We start from the raw sequence: 22,824 nt of genomic DNA, 5'->3' as shown, positions 1-22,824 counted from the left end.
AGTCAAAGAAGAGAACTGTTTCCAGCAAGACGCAAGCGACAAGCGACACGTGCAGCTTGTCGTGTTTCTTTGGTCTGACAAGCAACAGGCGAAATGTGAGAATTGTCGCTTGGAAACGAACTACAGTAATGAATGCAATCTTTCGAACAGAAGCGACGCGACAACCATGAGAGGATATGGATTACCCAGTGAAGATGCCACATATCACTCACTCACTTTTAATTGATTATATCTCTTCACTGGATTCAGGCGTTCTTTTCCTTCCATCTTTAGTTCCTGACCGCGAGATGTGGGGAAGGTATTATAAACAGCAAGACAGATTACAGACCTTGCTTTTGGTCAGTTCCATAGATGACACAATTTTATGTGGAATTTCTCTAATTCCTTACAGGACTATATCGTGTTGTGACGATAACAGTTATTGTATGCCTCCCTTAGCTTACGCGTTGTAGCAGTAGTTGTTTTTTTTTACTTTGGGAGCGTTAAAAACATTCCAGCTGTTTTAAGTATAAGCAAATAAATTCATTAATATGGAAAAGCAAACAAAGCTCGCAAATTTCTTCGTAAGGTTTGCAATATTTTCATAAATTTCTCACTCAAAGAAATTATCGAGAACAGTTCTCTTATTACAATATTTGTACAAATAGATATCTGAATCGGTTTTTTAGTAATGTACTTGAATCTGGAGTACTATTAAAACAAAATTATTAAGCTTGAATACATTGAAAATTAAGTAATGCTGGATTTCGAGAGAGTGTTAAAAATAAGTAGGATAGCCTTTTTTGGATGTAATACACGCTGATTTGGGTTTCATACAAAAATACCTTATCCCGAGAAAATAATTATTTGCAAGTGAATAATTATTTTGTTTGTACTTTTTCGAGACTTCCGAGACGAGACAGATGGTCTGTCTCGTCTCGAATTCTTAAAAAGCCTCGTTTTCGAGACGAGACGAGACGGAACATGTCTCGTCTCGTGGGCAAAACTACATCCGGTCGACTACCCACAATTACTGCACAAAACCCAAGAAACATGAATTGGATATCCATTGGACGTCCATTAGGTATCCATTTCACGACATACATTAGTTGATTGATTTGGTTTATTTTACCTCACCTTTCTGCCACTTTTGGCTAATTGTGAAGATGAGAGATGATACGATGAAGGGACATTTACAGAGAACACCCACGTTCAGGGCGAGATTCGAACCCGAGACATCCGTTAGATATCAAGCTTTGGCTGTCCAATCCACAACATATAACAATAAAATAAAAACGTCCACGTGGAGTCTCGTGCGCGTGAGCAACTCAGTACAGATATCCAAAACATGCCCAAAAAATTATCCACAGCATATGAATGAAACCTCTCATGGATGTCCACTGGATATCTGCCAATTTCTCTTGCAGTTTTCATGGTTGCGATCAAAGTGGTGGGCGCAACTTTGGAAACACCCTGTTCCTTCCTCCACCACCCACAAAGTTTCTCAAAATGAGGTAACGACATGCTGCTGCGCAACTCCCAATCAGCTTCCCAGAAATACTCGTAAGGACAGAACGAGGCGTCGTGTGACTGCAGTGACCGGGAAACGACCCCCACCCCTCTCCCCGTTCCTGCACGCACATAAAAAAAAGGGAGAGTGGACAAACGAAATGAGTAGGCAATTTATAAAAGTTCCTTGATTGCCGCAACCCAATTTCCACGATTACCTCATTAAAATTGTTTCCAGTCAGTTTGGCAATTGCCACACCAACGAACGAGCATTTCACGAGAGTGCAAGAGCTATCGGATGGGACCTTCGCTGAACAGCTAAATCCAACAACAAAACAAATATTTACTGTTATCCATTTATGCTGACCAATATGGGCGCAGAACAGCTCCAATATACACTTCACTATTTACAGGACATACAGGATGTTCTATCCTAAAATGCTTGCCAAAATTTCATTCGGACATGAATCAACGTCTCCGGTCTCGGAAGAGATTGGGATCGTTGACCCCGCAGAGATGTCTAGAACATCGCTGTCTCCACCATGATGCGACGCTGTCTTATCATTGTTCACACAGGCAATTCCTGCATTCAAACAGTTTTAACTTACATTTGGTCTTCAAGTAATTTGTTACACTTCTGTGCACATAAAAGTGCCAGAGCATCGCATATAATTATATTAAACAATGTGATTGCAGTAAAAGGAAGCTGAAATGGCTAATCGCGACGATGAAGTTTAATGATGATTATATGAAATTGATGAAGGAATACTCACAAAGAACATCCATGCCCAGGTCCGTACCAGAACCCCCGGGACCACTGGCGTCGTATCGTGTTGTGCTAACCCATGGTGTCATTCCACCATGGTGCTAACCACTCCGCCACGGAGTTCGACTTAATGGCGCTGCATGGTAGACAGGAACGCAAATAAAGGTTGAAGAAGAATATACTAGACCCAAAAACACCAAAACCATGCTCACTCTGCATAAGAAATATGCGGGAAAGAACAAACTTTTTTGGTATTTTCAGTACAGTTTAGATTAACAATATACTTAAAAGGGTCATTTGCACCTGCCTACAATACAACGTAGGCTCTGTTCAACATTAGAGCGGTCTCCTCGATGAAGCAGTGGTAACGTCCTCGCCTTGTGATCAAGAAGTCCCGGTGGAGGAATATAGTGGTTCGGATCCCACATTAAACTGTAGGTCCAGTTCAGATTAGCCTATCTGTGCATAAAGTGGACTTAAAAACAAAAACTCAACATTAGAGCGCATTTCGAAATTAGCGAACCTTATGCACCTACACCTCATGGTCAGTGGCGACGATTGGGTGCCAAAGCTGAAGGGATGAGAACTGTTTACTTTCGCTTGGTAGACAAAGCTTAGCATTAAGGCTCGGCCGCAGACGGAAGTCTTATTAAACTATTGAGAATATCTAGATAACCGGGAGCAAACCACACGAAAATTCACGTCAATGCTTCAGTTCTAATCAAGGGGTCCCGGGTTCATACCCGGTGGAGGCACACAGTGGTTTGGATCCAACTTTAAACTGTAGGTCCAGTCCCGATTGGCCTTACTGTGCATAAAGTGGACTTAAAACACCAAATCAACCAACGAACTAACTAAACTGATGTGTCTTTCAGATTTTGGAATATCATAGCAGTTTTTGGAAAGGAGAGGAAAATTTGAAAACAGCAGCCCTGGCGGCGGCCAAAGATCCAGAAGAGCCTTAAGAGGCCACAATGCGAGGCAAAAAGTGGGGGTGGGATGCCCTCCCCCCACACACACGCCGACCCTGCCCATGGGCATGGCAGTGGGACGGTAAGCAGTGAACAGAACTATGTATTAATCTGGAGTGATGAAACCCGAATGGACAGAAGTGGACTACCAACCCCTTCGCCTACCGTGGACTTTCCCCCTCCGTAGGCTGTAGCAATAATCCTTTTACATGTTTGACTTGTATACGATGGTAGTAACATGATATTCCGGAGAGGACTGGAAGACAAACGGGGTCAGCGGGTAAGGTGTGACACTGATAGGAAAGTTCTTTTCTCCTCTGGACCACCGCTGGCCGTGATTCACGAGGACAGAGGAGATCAAGCCGCGCTACTCCGGAGGCTCGGACAAGATTCCCACAAAGGCGCTGGGCAGGGATTCAATTACAGAAATAATTTATGGGGCCCCGCGCAGGAGTGGTTTATCGAGGAGACTGCTATATTGGGAACATATTCTGTGATTTACCAGGCGGACCGAAATCAATTACGGGCCGATTTTCATTCAGCTCACGTCAAACGGAATCTTTCGGGCCGGTGGTGACTAAAGCTCTCGGTTGCAGCCACTGCGCGCAGTGTTGCCAACCGTGTCTGGCAAATATCACTACGCAGAAGCAATTCTCCGGTGCAAAAGTTTAACGAACTTTTCTCTTAAATCCATTTTTTGCTGGATTAATCGGAGCTGAATCTACAGTATGAAGTGGGACCCGTTGATTACAAGGGATGTAGCTAGCTACCAAAACGCCATCTGAAATTTTTTATTAGCTGTGCATTTTAGTAGACTTTCAAAGTAATTTTATAACTATTTGTTAAATTTAGGAACTTCAAACAATTTGTTTTCATTCTGAAAGGGACGCGGAATAAATAACATACAGCCACTAATTGAATGAGGTAGATACTGCGAACTGAAAAAGCGTCTTGTAACTTGTAATTAACGTCAATTTGATATCGTACTTCTTGGTTTGCGATTAGTTTACGTAGCCTTTTCTTCCACATCTGGCAAATAGCGACGAAAAAATGAATCGAGCAAGAGACGATCGCAAAACAAAACGACAAGATACAGAACATATTGTGCACTATACTGGCTGTAGGTGTCTTGCGTAGCCAAATGATTTACGTTTCTCCTTTGCTAAATTGCTCATTTATAGATCCAGTGTAGCCTAACAGTTTGTGGCGCATGCGTTACGCAAAGCATCCTACAGGGTTGTTATAGTGAGCGCAAAAACTCTAGTCATTATGGCATTCGAAGATGTGTGGAATGAGACTGAGCTGTAGCTTCCTTGGGAGCAACTTTGGTGTCCGACTGCATAGTGTGCTCAACTCGAGGCTTCTGTGGCATCTGCGATCAAGTAGTGAGGTGATCAATCAAGGGAACACGGTTGGATATCTTGTGAAGGTATATTGCACAGTGTTTCGGGTGTAAGTTTAAAATGTCTGTCCAGTACCGATTAAACTATCTGAGCACGAAGTGCACTCAAAACAAATTTTCTCCAAGGTTCTGGGTCCGAGTCCCATGACAAGGGTTTTCATCTATTCATTACTCACTCTCATCGCCGCGATAAACCTAAGCTAAGAAGAAAAGCGACGTTAAAGAACCAAATGCAAAGAAAACGAAGTAACATTCTTGGGAGTAGTTAGCCATGAAAATAATCTATCCGTATGGTTTATTTTGATTGGTCGCATTTATGCCTGTGCGGGTTAATCGCGGAAACGAGGATGAATTGATAAAACATTTGAGGATAACACAATGGAACGTTCATGACATCCTAAGACTCGAACATAGTAGTCGCTCCTATGGCTGAACACGTTCAATAGTCGACCGACAATATCACTAGGGAAGGTTCCGGGTTCAAGTCCCGATCTGGACAAGGTTGCTTTGTGGAGTGGAGAGATCGTCACTCTCATGGCTAGACTAGACTTTACAAGTCTTCCTGATTGTGAGGCCTGCAGTCATGAGGATCCAACATTTATGCATGTCGTGGTGATTAGGTGAAGAAAGAAAAGTGCTAACAGAAGATTCGAACAAAGGACCATAGACTTCATAGCATGCTGTGGAAATGGAGGTCGGTTTCACAGAATTGACCTCCGAGCTCTCATAAAAGCTTTCAACGCAAATACAAAATACCCTTTTCCAACGCTAAAAACTTTCATCACGTTTTGCGTTTCCAGAAAGATTGTCGCGTGTCAGTCTCTAAACTTGGATAAAACGGTAGCGGTTGGAAATCCTGACGGGCTGTCCCACGTTCCGACCGAGTTGAGACTGCGCGAGACACGTGACGTTCCCCGACAAGCGCGCGGGGACAAGCAGAGATACGGCCGCGGCAAACGATGGCATAGAAGCATCCGCGGTGTTACCGGAGCGCTCGGAATACTTCGGGAGAAGCAACAACAATAATAAAAAAGTTTTCGTGCGTGTGTTTCTACGCGAGAGAATACAGTGATGGATATAGCGAAGGAAGAGGAAAGTGGCGGGTGTGCGAGTGTTGCAGTGCATGTGCGCGAGTGACAATGCCCTAGATGGAAGAGGAACGGGTCGCCTCACCCCCGACAGGTGGCAGTGTGTTGTGCAGGTTCGCCGACGGATCCGTGGACGGGTCCGATTGCCCCGGCTGGTCCCCGAGCGACGGGCCTGGCCTGGATTGCGCGGGTTCCCTCGACGAAGGCGTCCCGTACACGTGCTACGGTTCCTTGTGCAAGACCTGCCTGACCGTTCCGGACGTCGCGCTGTGCTGGCCGAACTTCCTCACGTGGGTCAGGATCCCCGAAGCGACCGTGCAGGTCGTCAACCTACAAGGGTGCACGCAAGACCTTTCCTTACACTGCACGGAGCAGCGGTGCGACTGGAACGAACCCGGCGACAACGCAACTGCGTGCAACGTGACGGACACGCTCTTGTGCGTTCTGCGATGCAACGCAACGTACCTCGACGCCTTGGACTACCTGGACGGTGCCAACTTATCCTCGCCGTGGACCAACTACTCCCTGACCGGCAATGCCAGTGCCAACGCGTCGACGTCGTGGGACGGGCAGGGACCTCTCGACCCGACCTACGACTGGACGTTCTTGTTCGTGGTGGTGTTCATCATAGCGGGAGGCGTGGGCAACATCCTCGTCTGCCTTGCGGTATGCATGGAACGTCGCCTTCAGAATCTCACCAACTACTTCTTGTTGTCGCTCGCCATTGCGGATCTGCTGGTTAGCTTATTCGTCATGCCTTTCGGTGCTATACCAGGCTTCTTAGGTGAGTTTTCACAAGACGTACAATCTAAGATAAACGAAAGCCCGCATACATGGACAGGCCCTCTATTGTCTTACTCCGGTACTAACATGCATTTCATTACAGTAGCAGCAACAGGCAGCGTGGCGGATAAGCGCAAACTAAATTTTCTGTGCTTCGACAAAACGATATTGAAAATCAATACGGTTTCACGGACCAATGAGCGCGATTACAATAAATGCACCCCCAAAAATAAAACAAAGTAAGGATAACAACAACCTTAATGTTTTCCTCAAATATATAAAAACAAAACGTATACGTTCGTAGATAAACTAATAACAAATGAACCCCTTTCTACGTGACGACGCAAAAAAGAATGAATGGGGATATTTTCTATGGTGAAGACCCATTTAATATGTTAATTACACAATGCAGCATAAAAAAAAAATATTTCGTCTAAAACTGCACTTATTTATATATCTTTTCCAGGGTGGCCACTCCAGGACCATGATAAAATTCATGTATAATTCCCGGTTTTCAAGGCGAACTTTCTAAAAATTCAAGGGTACATGAAGATGTGTTCTCTATTTCAACCTTACGTATTACCACCTCTCACCATCCACACACATACACATACGAATATATTAACAATATAAAGGGTTTGTGTGACTCCAATGTATCAAAAAAATCTAATTTCATTCAATGAAACGGTATATATATTTAAAATATTTAATTTAAGATGCGGAGTTTTCATTTGCCATATCACATACCTAGACTCGAAATTCATCTACAAACAAGTCAAATGTTAATTGTAGGTATTACAAATTCAAATTTACCTGCTCAACTTCAAGATAGCTTATCTTGCAATAATCTGCCGTCTGTCAGATAGTAGTGTGTTTTGCAAAGGACACTAACAAAGTAAACGCACACAAGTTTCTTTTCCTTCCTTGTTAAAAACAAGCTAAACTAAACATATACGAGAATTCAATGGGATTTGGAGGTAACAGTTGCAATTTCTCACGTCTACGGAGAAAAATTCACGCACAATTCCAGGTGAGTCGCGACCCCTTTTTCCTGTTATCAGGTGGTAGGGGACTGTACTGATAAGACCGGGGGCGTACGCACTCACGGCCCCTCCCCATAAATCTTATAGTTCCAATTTATCATGGCTACTTAAACTTCATATGGAGGTAGTAAGCTATGACTGGCTTTCTGAAAGCTACACGGGCAAGTAATATCAGCGGATGTTGTCAAGCCTGGTTTATGCACAGAGGCTAATCGGATAATTTATTGCTCTTGAGGGAAAACGAACCAGATATTGTCAGTGTCATAGCAAAATACAGAAGAGGCACTCTATGAATGTTGAGTAAGACCACGCGTGCGGAAGTCGGTGCAGCGTCTGACTGCCACGCGAAAGATGGTTCGTCGGGATAAATGAAAATTAGGTGGGAATTTTTCCGTCCATGTCGCTACATAAGCTCACTCACACACTCCAATAGGTCCCTGGGCAAAGGAGGCTCGGGGGAACACCAGCACCGATTACAGCACAGCGCGCTACGACGCCAGGGATCCAGGGTTCGAATCTAGGTCTGAACATGAGAATTATTTGTGTGTCCCTTCATAAATTTATTCAACACTCAACCTCGTCTTCACGATTAGCCAAAAGTGGTCGAAAAGCGAAGTAAAATAAACAAAATCAATCAATAAATTTTCATCGCCCACAGATTTCATAGCGTAGTGCAACGTACATGGGAGAAATATATCTCTCTCTTATTTTAATACCAAAAGATTTATTTTGAATAGAAACATCAGCAATGTGACGGGTCTCTACCTCAAACGAGATTAAAAAAAAAATAATAAAAAACTGACTGTTTTTAATCATTCTCCACTATAGAAGCGCGCAAATTTTTGAAACAACTGAATGTGACGCTTATACGTATTTCAGTCATACGATCAGTTCCATAATACCCTTCAACAGGTGTACGTGAAACTGAATAGCAGTTGGTCCTTTAATCTTACACGTTTACACAAGACTTACGTTTTCAATTTCGTTGAACGATATTTCAAAGCATTTGGGGGGGGGGGGATAGGATACTTCTCGTTGTTAGACGTATCAACCGCGCGTTGCGACTTTTCAGGCGTTACAAGTATGTGTATGCCAGAACAACCATTAAAAAAACTACCCACCTTGCACTTTATGTTGAGCAAGTACCCCATAAAGACGGTCATTCGTATTCGTAGCATGGAAATGCAGATGACAGGGTTGGAACTTCCCCATTATTGAAATGGATACGCATACGTTGTTTTATAGCCTATTATGTACCAACAAGGCCGTAAATCATAAAGCACAAAATGGTACAACGTAATCGTATTCTGGAAATGTGGCTGGGGTGACGGGATTTAACTATTATATAAGCTGGCGATAGAAAATTATCTTGGGAAAAACTAAATGCATTAAAATAAAGGTGCACGGTAACACGTGGAAACCACTGACCGAAACAAGGAACATTCGACTTCTTTCTCTATGTCTGTCCCTGTTATTTTACGTCGTCTTTATTTCTATTTCGGTTATTCCACATGCATTAATTCCCGTGAAGGTTATTTTACGTCAAATTTATTTATATGTAGGTTATTTTACGTTGCATTTATATCCTATTAGGTTGTTTTACGTCCCCTATATTCCTATTTTGGCTATTTTACGTGACATTTATTTCCATGTAGGTTATTGTAAGTCGCATTTATTTCCATGAAGGTTATTTTACGTTGCATTTATTTCCATGTAGGTTATTTTACGTCGCATATATTTCCATGTACGTTATTTCACGTCGCATATATTTCCATATAGGTTATTTTACGTCCCCTATATTTATGCTTTGGTTATTTAATATCGTCTTTATTTCTATTTCGGTTATTTCATTGAGCGTTTCCTTTATGTTACTTTATGCCGCTTTCTCATCCATTGCGATTATTTTATGTCGCTTTCCTATCCTTCGGGTTAATCGCGACTGTATTGCACATTGTGATGACAATGAATTGAAATAATGACGTCAATAAGCAGAGAACAATGCCTGCTTCGAACCAACATAGTTTCATTACTTAAAACAACACAGGATGTAGAATAAAAAAGTATTGAAATAATGACGTCAATTAGCAGAGAACAATGCCTGCTTCGAACCAACATAGTTTCATTACTTAAAACAACACAGGATGTAGAATAAAAAAGTAATTAAAGTAGCGGTGGACAGAAATTTATCCCAACCTTTCCATCGAAATGGAGGGGGGCGTGTAAGTTCGTATTTAGGGGTCTGTAAGGGTGCGTGAATAAATTACTCTCCCTGGCTTACCCACGATTCGAACCTGGGACCTGTGGCCTCGCAGCGCGTCAAAATGACCTTTCCGGCTGGAACATGCTGTTACTTATTAGACGAAATAAAATTGCTCCTGTTTCCGGTTACGCGTCACAGTTCTGCTTAGCTTGGTAGTCTAATTTGATTGGAGTTGAAATTCTTGACACGTTATCATGTAGGTATTTGACACCATCAACATAAGGGGACTACCCTTTATCACGAGAAAAGATGTACAGGGATCAGGAATACCGGTTAAAAGAAAATCTGTCTGGATTAGCACTAATCAAGTAGAGATAAATTATCAACACTAAAAGTAATAAATACATTATCTAAAGCCCAATCGTATATCCGAGATATAAAATCTACACATGGAACCTGAACTCTGTCAGTTGATACAAATACGCATTGTGCAATTTGCAACTCCAACAACACAAACTGCCACTTTTGGTGCATCGAAATACAGATAAATGAATCAATGGCTGTGAGCCTGGGCGCAGAGCCTCGTTGGCCTGTCAAGTCTCCAAGTGCCCGATGTCGTTCTTGTGTCTCGATTTTTACAAGTTCTTCTCGGCACCATCCCGGAATTCGGCCGAGTCAGGATGTTCCCAGTCCTTATTAGAACCCCACTTTACTTCAAAGAAGTTCCGAAACATCAGTTTCCCTCTGACAACCATTGTGACGTCCACGTGGAGGCCAGTAAATACTTCCCTCAAACATTTCCCACCAATACTGTCCCCCTTTTAGGAACTGACTACTTGTCAACTGCACGTGGAGTAAATGAGATGTTGCTATTTCTTAACGTGAGGTTGCGTTATCTTTGCTGGGTTGTGTTATTGTATTGTGCTATTTCTTTCATACAATGTGGGGACCTTGGGAGTATAACATCGCAGTGAAAGGTACTGACTCGAAACCAGACATGCGTCTGGTCGACTTCCTCTCGAGCTGTGTCAAAGATACCGGACTGGCGTTCGAATGTGGACTAGAACGGTAACACAGCTCCACTACAAACACTTAAGACAAAAAAAACACGAAAACATATACCTTTGTTGCCTCTTTTGCCAGTTTACAAAAATATCCCCTCTCCTTCTCCTTCAGAGGATTTGGATTCCTTCTGCAAACATCAATATGTTCAGTGAAGCCAACTCGGTTACGAACGGAAGCATGTTATCTCTTTACACATCACCGGAGCTCACATTCCCTCGCATATGGAAATCCGTCTCCCTTGAAAGCACACCGGACATACAGGACAGGAGTGAAGAAATAGCTCGACCGGACCGAGAGGAACGTGATATAAGTGGAGAAAGCATCTTAAACGGACATCTTCCCCGTTGGAGATGCTTCAAAAGGCTTGAGGAAAGTTCAAAATACCACCTGCGGATTCACATTATACTTGCTCATAATGCAGCAGTCTGTATTAGTTCCGGGACTGGTAGGTGGGAATTTGTAGCACGAAGGAAATCTCACATCGGATAATTGCCATGAATTTTTTGTTATAAGACCTTGAGTCGACAACTCAATAACTTTGGTTACCGAGACTACAAGAGAAAATATGAAATACAATCAGAATATTTCATTAAAACGTCTTTACCTTTCAACAGGCAATGCATATTTTCTATTTGTTAACAATTAATTTCTTAATTATTTTGCTACTTCATAATTTTGTTTACAAATACTTAAATCATGACTCAAATAATTAATTTACCGGTTTACTTTCATTAAAAAATAAGCTCCATGTGCCACTCTCCAGATATTTGTAATTCTTGTTATTCAGCGTCCCTTCCCTCCACTTTCTTGCTAATGGTAACGATGAGGATGAGTGGTGATGAAATGAAACTGATGAAGAGGCACTCATCGACAACAGCTATGTTCAGGCCGGGACTCGAAAATGGGGACTTCAGTGCCGAGATCGAATGTCATCACTTAACGCGCCATCGAGTCGCTTCGATTTTGTAAACAATTAACAAGTTATAATTTACAATAATAATTACTATAATAATAACAATAACAATAGATTAGCAATGAAAGCACGGGCCTCGAAATTTGTGATCCTACGTAAGAATCGAGCTTGATGTGGCTATTGTAGGGAAATATCGAATTACAATAGGTGCTGTATTGATGCATGTGAGCGCGCACCGACTGAAAAATTCCAATAATTCCTCTGTGATTCGAGAAAAAGCCGCAGACGATTAACAACGCGCAGTGAAAATCTGAATCAATCAGGGGCTCTATCGACAAACAGCATCCGAAGTGCAATTAACGGAAAGCTTTCGAACATCACAAAGCGAAAACAACTTTGAATGCTGGGCTTACAACGTTAAGCAATCACGCCTTCTGCTGTTATGAGGTCAGCAATATATAACTCTTCCCCTATTATTTGGCACGAATTCTGCTAGTGGAAGAAATTGCACACTTCCGGCTTAGCACCTTCTCGGCAGACTTATGTAATATTGCAAGGGCCAAATGTCTGCATCCTTCGTTTGGACATCTTCCATTATCAGACACTTAGCAACCTTGTAGGCCGGCGGTGCTTCATGAAAATTAGCTACAAGTGAAGAGTTATGACTAGGGAACGGAACTTTATGTGCTAAAAAACTCAGAAATATTTATTTTTTATGTGTCATAAATGTTGAAAATATGTGATAAAAACAGGAAAATATGTGACAAAAATAAAAACATTTGGTAACAAAAACAAACTATAACATGCATTTTAAACACCTGAAATTAGTTTCTAAATGATTATCTCTTAGCGAGCTATTTTTTGGAAGAGTTGCAGTGGATCACCATAGTTTTTTTCCAAATTCTCCATTGTAAATCTGTGACGATTATCTCTACAAAGCATCTTATATTGTGAGAATGATCGCTCCACGTCACAAGAAACAATTCTTGCATATTTGAATCACGAAATGTCACTAACACTGAAGTTTTCCAAAGCTTCCTCTTCCTCTACTTCACCTCCTTCCAAAACACATGCAATTTGGCACAATGTTTGAAAACCTTGGTTTTTCCCCAAAAATTCTGTACATTTAGACATTTAAATCCAGTGAGTTCTTTCAGTTTCGTTTCTACTGTACGGACTTCACCAATGGAAGCTGCCAAAGTGTTCGCGGACGATTCAAGCTTTCGTATGGAATTAGAGAGAATGGACAGGTTTGTTGTGATGTATGCCAATTCGACTTTTAAGGAGGACTTCATCAACAGTTCTTGCAGAATTCTTCTTTGTCGAGATCATTTACAACAGATACAATTTTTTCAAAGTTCTGGGCATAACATCTGCATCCAACCAAGTGCCCCATCGCGTTACTACAGGTGTAGGGGGAAGGGGAACCTCAGGACATTTTTGTTTAAAAATGTCTATTCTTCTAGGCGACTTGATAAAAACTTTCTTCCCATTTGAAACCAGTTTATCGACATTGGGATAAAGAGCTCTTATCTTTTCACATATTCTATGCAACGCATGAGCCACACATGTAACGTGCACCATTTTGGGGTAGCTAACGGCAAGACCACTGCATGTAAGCTGCAGCATCTGTCAAGAGAACATTGTCAAATTTTATGCCTTCTGGCCACAATAGCTGCATTGCTTCATTAAAAAGCCTTGCTATCGTTACGTGTAGCCAGCCCCAGCTACTTACAGCTATTTTCTCCCAATAGGATCGTAGGCGAGGTGCCAGAAGTCTGCCAGCGAGGGTGTTCAAAGACAAAACAAACCTAGCACTCTCGCTATGAAAGAGGTGCGGAGAATAAACATTTTTCCTTCGAGGATTTCGAGGTAGATGAAGTCAATGAGCGATTTTATGTATTTAAAATGAAAATTCGCAAAATATGTATTTACATACGGAAAACTGGAAAATATGTGTTTTTATGTAAAATAAAATTTGCTGTGTTGACATATAAGGCTATGATCAGAATTTTGGCAAAAATGAGGGTCTCTATCTTATCGCAGAAAAAACATTTATTTACCTGAAGTTCCTTTCCCTAGTTATGACGCGTGCGAGGCATAATCATGTAGGGGCTTCCCCGATGGCGGAGTGGTTTTGATTGATTGATTACTTCGCTGCCTGTCACTTCTGGCTAATCGCGAAGATGAACATGAATGGAGGCTCGATGGCGTACTGGCAATGTCGTCGGCTTGTAAGCAAGCGGTCCCGGGCTCGATACATCGGGCCAAAACATCTATTCATTTATCATTATTCATCCTCATCAATTGTGATTAACATAGAGAACACCTTCCTAGCAGGGAAACACCCCCTTCCCCCAATACCCGTACAAACCAAGGGGAAATATAGATGAAAAACCAAGGGTGTAGATTATACTAAGCTTCGACAATTGCCCAACAATACTAAATTCTGTCTCAACAACCCAGTCGTTCCACAGGCATTCATGGTGAAGTGTTTCTGGTTATTGACAGTTACCAACAATAATTTCGACCCAATTAGCAATTCACCCTTGGGCTACGAAGAGTTGATGCCTTCAAGGCCTCACAGTATCCCCTTGGCTGAATATTATAGCACATTAGGCCGGGTTAAGGGGATCCTCTCCTCCACTTTCTATAATTTATACTCGGTATCACCAACACATTCAAACGAATAAGCCAAAATGGATTTTTTTAGCACTGCTACTAACTCTACTTTCGGTGGCGTAAAGGTTACCATTTCACCCTGATAAAGATAGGTCCAAAATTCGAATTCTGGGTACAGCATGGAGGTTTCACATGGTTTATTCCTTCTGTTAATATGAATCCACCGATCATCCTGAAGAGATAGAAAAGCGACATGGAAAAAAACAAAATACATATCATTGGTGGTAGTGAACTTAGTTTGCTCCACATACTGACATATTCAGTCAATATACAAGCCAATTTTAAAGCATACATACATATTTAGTCTGGTAGAGTTGGGTCAAACTTGAGGACAAAGTAGGGACTCCTGGTATGTATATTGAGTGTATTTTGCTCCAGTGAGGATTCGTTCTGGTATTTAGATGCCTTTTCTTAACGTGTTGTGCGTTAAAGGTCCAATACACCATACACTTTAACTTAAAATAGGTGACGTTTACACCTTCTTTCTGACATTAGATAATGTGAAGGACAATCGAATTTGTGTGTGAGGTGGTCTGTCGCGTTCTCGGTCGTCTCGATATGTACAGGGTGAGCCTAAAAGAAATAGACATATTAAACGGTTAAATCGAAAACTGTTTGTTTTATCAGGAAGCATTTAGTACTGTTTTATAGAGAAGGTCTTCAAGTTTACGATCTCCATTTTTCGTTTGATTTCGTGACGTCAGCATCGCTAGCCAGGTATAAAAGGCTTTGAGAGCTTGAATTTGCTTACTGTATGGCAAACAACCACCCACAAGGCAGTCCATCTACATTTGTAGCAAGAAATTTGAGGAAACTGGCTGTCTGTGCAGGGGAAAAGTCCTGGGAGAGGAGAACTGGACTAGCGCATTGATATCTGTTGTGTTACAAAAGGGTTACACATAGAACATTTGTAACTTAGCCATGTAAACTTCAGGACATACTCTCCCAGACTCTTGTCTCTGTAAAATCTTGAAACTGTATATTTCTTTTAAGCTCACCCTGTATATAAAGACCCGTTCCTTTCGCAAAGCAAGTAAAAGCTTATTTTAAATCCTCAATATTTATTATTTAAATCCGATTTGTATGGTTACTCAGCACACATAAGATTACATATTAAACGCTTTCTAAATCGAAAACTCTTTGTTTTATAACGAAGAAAGTAGGCACATCGCAAAGGAGAATGTGGACCCAGGGCTCACACATTTACAGTCTAGGTCATCTGTGGAGGTGATGCGATCAGCACCACGGTCCGGATGCACCGCGTGGAAGACACGATGGCATTCGAGTACCTTAACGAACCGTAATGCAAGAGCAGGGAAGCAGGAGCACGTAATATAAATCGCCTTGTTGAGAGCTATTATTACACAGTTGTAGAAATGACCTTTGGAACAGAAGCCAGGTGGCGGCGATCGCTCTGTTTGTGTTACTCAGTACTCGAGACCTCGCTGACAGCTCCTGCAAATAAACACGAATCGGAGGAAGCATTCCTTCGCTCCCTCGGGGATTCTTTCGCCCGAGAGCGAAACACGGCAAGATGCAGACAAGGAATTCCTGTCGGTGAGGAGAGGCAGGCTGCCTGGCAGGGTCCTTCGAGGGCGTATTGTGATATGCCTATCGTTGTTCGTTCATTCGGGTTAATGGGTTGGGAATGGGGCGGATGTAAACCCGCTGCCACAACGCACTCAAGATGTTTCGCAAAACTAAATACGTGTTAGCTTACGTCGATAAAGTAAGATAAATTAAAACCAAATTCCACCAAAAGGGGTAGGAAGAAGTACTGTATGCAGGGCAACGGATGATGAAAGGGACGGAAGACTCTAAATGGGGCGCACAAGAAAAATAAACTGGCACTAAATGGGGACAAAATACGCTAAAAAGGGGAAGAAACTGGTTCTAAATGGGGGCAAAATACGTTAAAAGGTAAGAAAATGGCTCTAAATGGAGGCAAAATACACTATAAAAGAAGAAAAGGGCTCTAAGTGGGAACAAAATACGCTAAATGGGAAGAAACGTGCTTCAAATGGGACAAAATACGCTAAAAAAGAGAAAGGAGCTCTAAATGGGGACATAATACAGTAAACGGAAGGAAACGCGCTCTATATAGGACAAAATAGGCTAAAAGGGAGGAAACGGGCTGTACATAGGGACAAACTACACTAAAAGGGAGGAAACAGGCTCTAAATGGGATAAAATACACTAAAAGACAGGAAACGAGCTCTAAATGGGGACAAAATACAATAAACAGGAGGAAACTGGTTCTCAATGAGGTAAAAGGCGCTACAAGGGAGTAAATGGCCACTAAAGGCGTGTAGAAGATGATGAAAGTAAGGAAACGAGCAGTAAATGCGGGGTTCATAAGTAAAATCAGGCAATACAATAAGAAGAAACTTGAACTAAAAGAAGGGAGAAGGATATTGAACGGCTGGAAACCCGCGATAAAAACGCTGAACAGGTGAAAGTAGGCACTACAAGAACGGAGCAAGGCACCGATAGAGTGGAACAATCACTAAAGCAACAAGGAAAGGTAGTAAAGAGATGAAACAGACACCGACAAACAAGAGACCAGCACTAAAAAAGAAGAAAGTGCAACAAAAACATAAAAAAACACAAAATCCAGGAGAGTAAAATTATCACAAATGTGCATAATCCCTACACGATTTACACGGAGCTAAACATCGCCATTCCTAAACTTAAATCCTGATTATTCCCCAAGGAACCAACTCCTAACTCTGCAAAGCATTTGCTCAGGCCAGACAACTCAAACCGATTCCACAGCCATTCCAAGGTTGGCAAGAGTTGATTCCCACTTGATCCTCCCCTTCCCTCTTTCGTCCCTTCCAACCAAGTTACTAGTTGCACTCCCGAGTAAGCTCACATGATACCCACCCGTTTCGAGCAGACAAGCAGCTCGTCAAAAAAAAGTCAGCGACTTGGAAAGAAGTGCAGACTCATTGAACGTGCTCAATGTGGGATCTGGTGGAACTTCCTGGCTCCCCATGTGCGGGGAGGGGGAGGAAGAGTTTATATTGAAGGCATTACACGTGACGTTTGATTGACGTAGAATGCGGCGGAACCATCTATCTCGTAATAATCTAAACTGATGTTTTTTTTTTTCCAGGAATTACATAACGTTACGCAAAAAACATATGAACACTTTCAAATCAAACGATCTCGTTCGCTGATCGTGAACTTTTTTGGGAAAACTGACCACTATAATAGCAGAGAATTTTTCCACTCGTCGAGCAAACTCATCACTTGCTTGTTTCGTGGTAGCATGTCTACTTCCATGAGTCGAGGAGGGGCTATCACGGTGCCAAGATTCCCAGGTTCGAATCCCGGTCTGGAAATGGGCGTCATTTGCGACTGTCCCTTCATCAACTCCATCTCACCACTCATCCTCATCGTCGCCATTAGCCAAAAGTGGTAGAAAAGCGACGCTACTTCCATGACACCAGTACTCAAGTTTGTGTTATGCTCAGACAGTCCAATCAGAACCGTGCCTAGACTTTACATTACAGTGGATCCGCACAACTGTGCAATCAAATTGGTTTCACCGTGAATCGAACCCGGACACTTGGATTTCAAGGAGACAGCGTTGCTACTACGCCATGGACGATACCCTGGCACCAGTACCTTCATTACACATCAAGTCATATTCGTAAGATATAACAAGACACACGGTGCGAGAGAGAGAGAGAGAGAAGTTGTAGAAAAGCTATAATGGAATTCCTTTACTTTCCGCAGGTTGTTCATGACGGTTTTTACACTGACACATAAGGTTACAGTGATTCCCTAAATTACAAAGGGGTAAAACCAGGACGACCTAGTTTTAGTCGTTTTAGAGTCTTGATATATACTTAGCTATCTTTTCCTACATATAGATATTTTGCAAATGCTAGACGGATGCGTGGTGGGTTGGGGAGGGATGAACTCGCACCAATCCTCTTGAACGCATGATTGCCAACCTAAGATTGTTGCATTGTACGAACACCGTTGAATATGCAACTAAACTAGTTACTAGAAAGCGCCTGACTGGAGTCTGGGTTTGAGTTTGAAGTCCACTTTATGCACAGATATACTCTGTCCCAGCTAACTGTAGAGCAGGCAAACGAAATCAAGTCTCTGCGCAAGTAGTGACGCGAGATGGCTCAACCAATGGACACGTGAGAGGAACGGAATTGCGTGGAGTGGGGGAAAGCAACTGCCTTCCCAACAACCTGCACTGCTTCGCTCAGGCCACTCGATTTCCCTCGCTTCTCTGACGCTATGCGCAGCTTTGCTCCACAGTTAGCTGGGACAGACTATAGGATAATAGGGACTGGACCTCCAGTTTAAACTTGAATCCGAACCACTATGTGTCTCCACCAGGTATCGAACCCGGGACTCTTTGATTACAAGGCGACGATATTTAAGACTACTAAAACACACAAAAAACACTTTTCAAATCATACTACCATCATTCCACTACGCAGCAGGTAAACAGGTAATTTGGAATTTGACTCTCGGAGTTCTATCTCTGATAATAAAAAAAACAACGTCAAATGTTTGTTTTTGTTATTATTAATTAATATTACTTCCATTGTTTACAACTCGGTACGCAGATCGGCGATGAACAAACAGCGTTCGAGAGTTAATAACTTTGTTGAGCCTTCTCGTGAAGCAATACCGACTATGAACGGTCAACACATTACAAAAAATGCACATCAACAAACTTTCTAAGCGTGGAGAGTGTGAACAACTTCATTGGTCAACGTTTTTCTCGTCGATGCCTACTCGTTTTGACGTTACCAACCGTACAAAACAAGCAATTATTTCTGTGAGAATGCCACCACGTAGCACTGTCTCAGACTCCCTACTTTCTGCTGGAAATTGTACTATATAAGACATATAGTGCACTATAGAAACATTACAATGCTAGAGTATGAGGCATTATTCTGTTGCCTTCGCCCCACAGATGCACGGGGAGGTGAATGCGAACACCAACCACGTCGGCGAATAGGCTTCCAGCGTTGCCAGAGCTAACGACGCTGTTGATTGCTTGATTTGCTTTATTTTACTTCGCTTTTTGTGACACTTTTGGCTAATTTGCGAAGATGGGGGATGAATTATGATTTGATGAAATTCATGGGACACGGACAAACATCCATGCCCAGGCCAGGATTTGAACCCGGGAGAGGAACGCCACGAGGGCCGGCACGACTGATTCACTGACATGTGCTGCTGATGCGCTATAGATCAAAGGAGAATAGCGTGTAACATGGAACAAGTTTAGTTTCGACCGCGAAGAGATTAAGGCGAACGTATGCTAGTTTCTCTGAGTTTACTTCCTACTTCTTCATCCCTCAAAACGAGGCATTTCTTATCTGTTTTCGGTAATTTCCTCAGATCATTAGCAAACAGATGGGACACCCCTTGCTTTATGCCTAGAAAGAGGCGTCGCGAGTGCATCGCAAAAGTGTTTCAGTGACGTAGCACTCAATGGCGGAAACGCCCTCGGGGTAGAAGTTGCTACAGCGCATTCGGTTTAGCCTGAGCTCTGGCATGCGCAAAGCGGAAAATGTTTTCATCTGCAGAAGACGTCACGTGACTCATAGGAGCAGTGTTGCAATGCGCGTAAGTTACAATTCTACTAGACATGAAACTGGCAAAGGCTATACGCTGTTGTGTCATAAAAACAAAAAACAAAAGAACAACTTACGAATCTAAAGTAGCACGCTGTCCTTCATGATAGTGAAATTGTTAATTGTTCTACGAATAACACACTTGTCAAATTTGTCCACATCACTTTTAAATTTCTTTCATCTGCGTGGTTTGTTAGGCATTACTAATCCCAGTTACATTGTAGTGATCATTTTCGTTTCAAAGTACTTACTGACATATCAGTAGATGCGGAAACACGCTTTTGCACTTGTTTCACGTTCAACGCAAGACAGCTGTCAGCTTCTTTCTTTATAAACTTATGCACGTTTAGATAATTTCTGAACTATGACCATGAATCACTTTGCTTTCTCCAATATTCATTCCAGTTTTCACCTCAGCTTCCACTGAATAAAACACCCTAAGCAACGCAACAATCACCTTACTCGTGGTAACACTATCTCCCCCCCACCCCGGGGAGAAGAAGAGGAGGAGAGGAAGGATGCCTCTTTCGCCGAGGGACTTAATCAATGGGGGTTTCACTGACAAAAATAATCCTCTGTCATTCTTTTCCTTGAACTATCCTATCACCTTCTCAAACTGTCGCTTTTTTAAATATATATATATATATAAATGCAGTAAGTATCGAACACGCCTACCAATAAGATCTGACGTCAGATTATGGATATAGGTAATTGTTAAGGCAGTTAGCAACTCTGCTCTCAGTGGAACTCTCGCATCGTCTGCGCAGCTGAAGGTCAGAGCTCAAGCTAAACCGAATGGCCTGTACGTTTACTTCTTTCCCTCAAATCATGCGTGCATCACTCTACTACACTACATGATTCTACAGCTATTTGCATTGAGAGGGTTGGCGCTGATTGGCTAAACAATCTGTTTTTAGCGTGTTGAAAATCCGACTATGCTTTAGTCAGAAAATACAGGGTGCGTTAGGAGGGTCTTCCGGTTTACGAAGTAAATAAACAAGGCAACATAAACCCCATTGTAAATTTTATTGCACTCCATGAAATATCAATATGTGCCATTTGCAATACGCGCACACAAAGAATAAAAACAATATGTGCTCTCGGTTCGTCTTAAAGATTATGTCATCGAAATGCTTATTATCTCTGGTAGGCTGGCCTATTGCTGCGATTTCATGCCGAATAGCATTTTCTCAGTTGCCTGTAGGCTACGTTAAAAACTTTCTGGTGACATCCTATGGAGGCGTAGTGGCGGCGATTGGGTTCCAAAACCGGGAAGGGGCAAGATGCCACAACCGGGGGCCAAATACAGTATATTTCCCTTTGTAGATAAGATTTAGCATAGTGTGGGGGCAAAAGTGGCGAAAAGTGGGGGCAACTTCCCCCCTCGCCCCCCCTTAATCGCCGCCACTGAAGACGAGCATTGTTCTTTCATTTAGTGCAGTAGTGCCTCCCCGATGGCGCAGTGGTAGCGTCGTCGCCTTGTAATCAAGGTGTCCCGCGTTCGATTCCTGGTGGAGGCACATAGTGGTTCGGATCCCACTTTAAACTGTAGGTCCAGCCCCAATTAGCCTTACTGTGCATAAAGTGGACTTAAAACAACAAATCAATCAATCAATCAATTTAGTGCAGTAGTGTGGGATTTGTATTGCCTTGTTTGTTTACATTCCGAAATCGGAGCAGCAACCACAATTCTGTGCTGCATGGCTGCATATACATACAGGATGAAAATCCCAGTTCTTGCAGGGCGCGCAACCAGGCCTAAACGAGCAGCATCACAATGATATCCACTACACGCTACAGTCCTTTATGGCAACACCCTACGTATGTTCAAAGTCCAATACTAGGAAAAGACTCCGTGCGCTAGATTAACCGAAATGTTCGCTCCTTGTGAATCGAACCCCTGGATACCAGCAATTTGCGATCATGTTCCGTTAGCACGAATCGGCGCAACAATGCGGACATGAAAACGGCAACAATACACCATGCACCACGATCAACAAAGCGATCGAGTGTGGTTCACGGGCTTACCGAGGGAGGTAGAGGTGGGACTGAACGGAACAATGAGTGACGACCTCGGATTCTACGCTGTGAATGGAAGGAAAAAGGCGCACCCCGCCCGTTCGAACCTTTGCACGCGAGAATGACATCATCCCGCATTATCCGCCGCGATGATTCCACAACGGAATCAGCGTGCCCGTCCGCAGAGCCTAACGCCCGAATAACCAAGATCAATAGATTAATATCTGGATTACGAGTAGCAGCGACAAGAGTTTAAACACAATCCGTTCTGGTGTGTGTGTGTGTGTCAACGGCTAATTGTCTTCGAGAACGAACTCGAGCTAAGCCAGCGAGGCGCGTAACCGCTTACCTGGCCACGCCAATCCAGAAAAAGGACATCTTGAGAGCAATTTGTCACCGGTGTGGGTACACGGAACCCTTATAACCTACAATTTAACTTTTCGCTAACTTCAATCACCAACATCTCATGTGATAACATACAACTAACATACCTAATTTGACTAAATTATCATCTTTTACCACTTGTTCACATGCACCTTCTGCATATTCCACGATTGAATTGACACTTAACTAAACTTCCTGAAGCTCCCCAGGACTACTATCCTGATGATTACAGGAACATCTAATAATCAACAATGACCCATAATAACCACCTATAATCGTACTGATGTTTATTCCCAGTTAGATTCCTTTCATTTATTATTATTATTTTCAATTTACTTATTATTAATTTATTATTTTCTTTATTATTTTTCTCTTTTTTGCTGGCTTCCAGTACATACA

At 42.5% G+C, this 22,824-nt stretch overlaps 1 protein-coding gene across 1 annotated transcript in view; it reads left to right on the top strand.

Moving 5' to 3' along the window:
• The first annotated feature begins 6,334 nt into the window (after nt 1-6,334).
• The window catches only part of 5-HT2A (5-hydroxytryptamine receptor 2A), a 59,405-nt gene continuing 42,915 nt past the window's right edge, over nt 6,335-22,824 (top strand). Inside the window, exon 1 of the mRNA XM_083129738.1 lies at nt 6,335-6,499. Coding sequence (XP_082985864.1) covers nt 6,388-6,499 — 112 coding nt within the window. The 5' untranslated portion in view covers nt 6,335-6,387. The remainder of the gene's footprint in view (nt 6,500-22,824) is intronic.

Source organism: Lepisma saccharinum, chromosome 10 (assembly GCF_977018435.1).
Source record: "Lepisma saccharinum chromosome 10, izLepSacc3.1, whole genome shotgun sequence".
In the NCBI taxonomy this organism is placed as follows: Eukaryota; Metazoa; Arthropoda; class Insecta; order Zygentoma; family Lepismatidae; genus Lepisma; species Lepisma saccharinum.
This window is presented reverse-complemented; position numbering and strand designations above follow the sequence as displayed.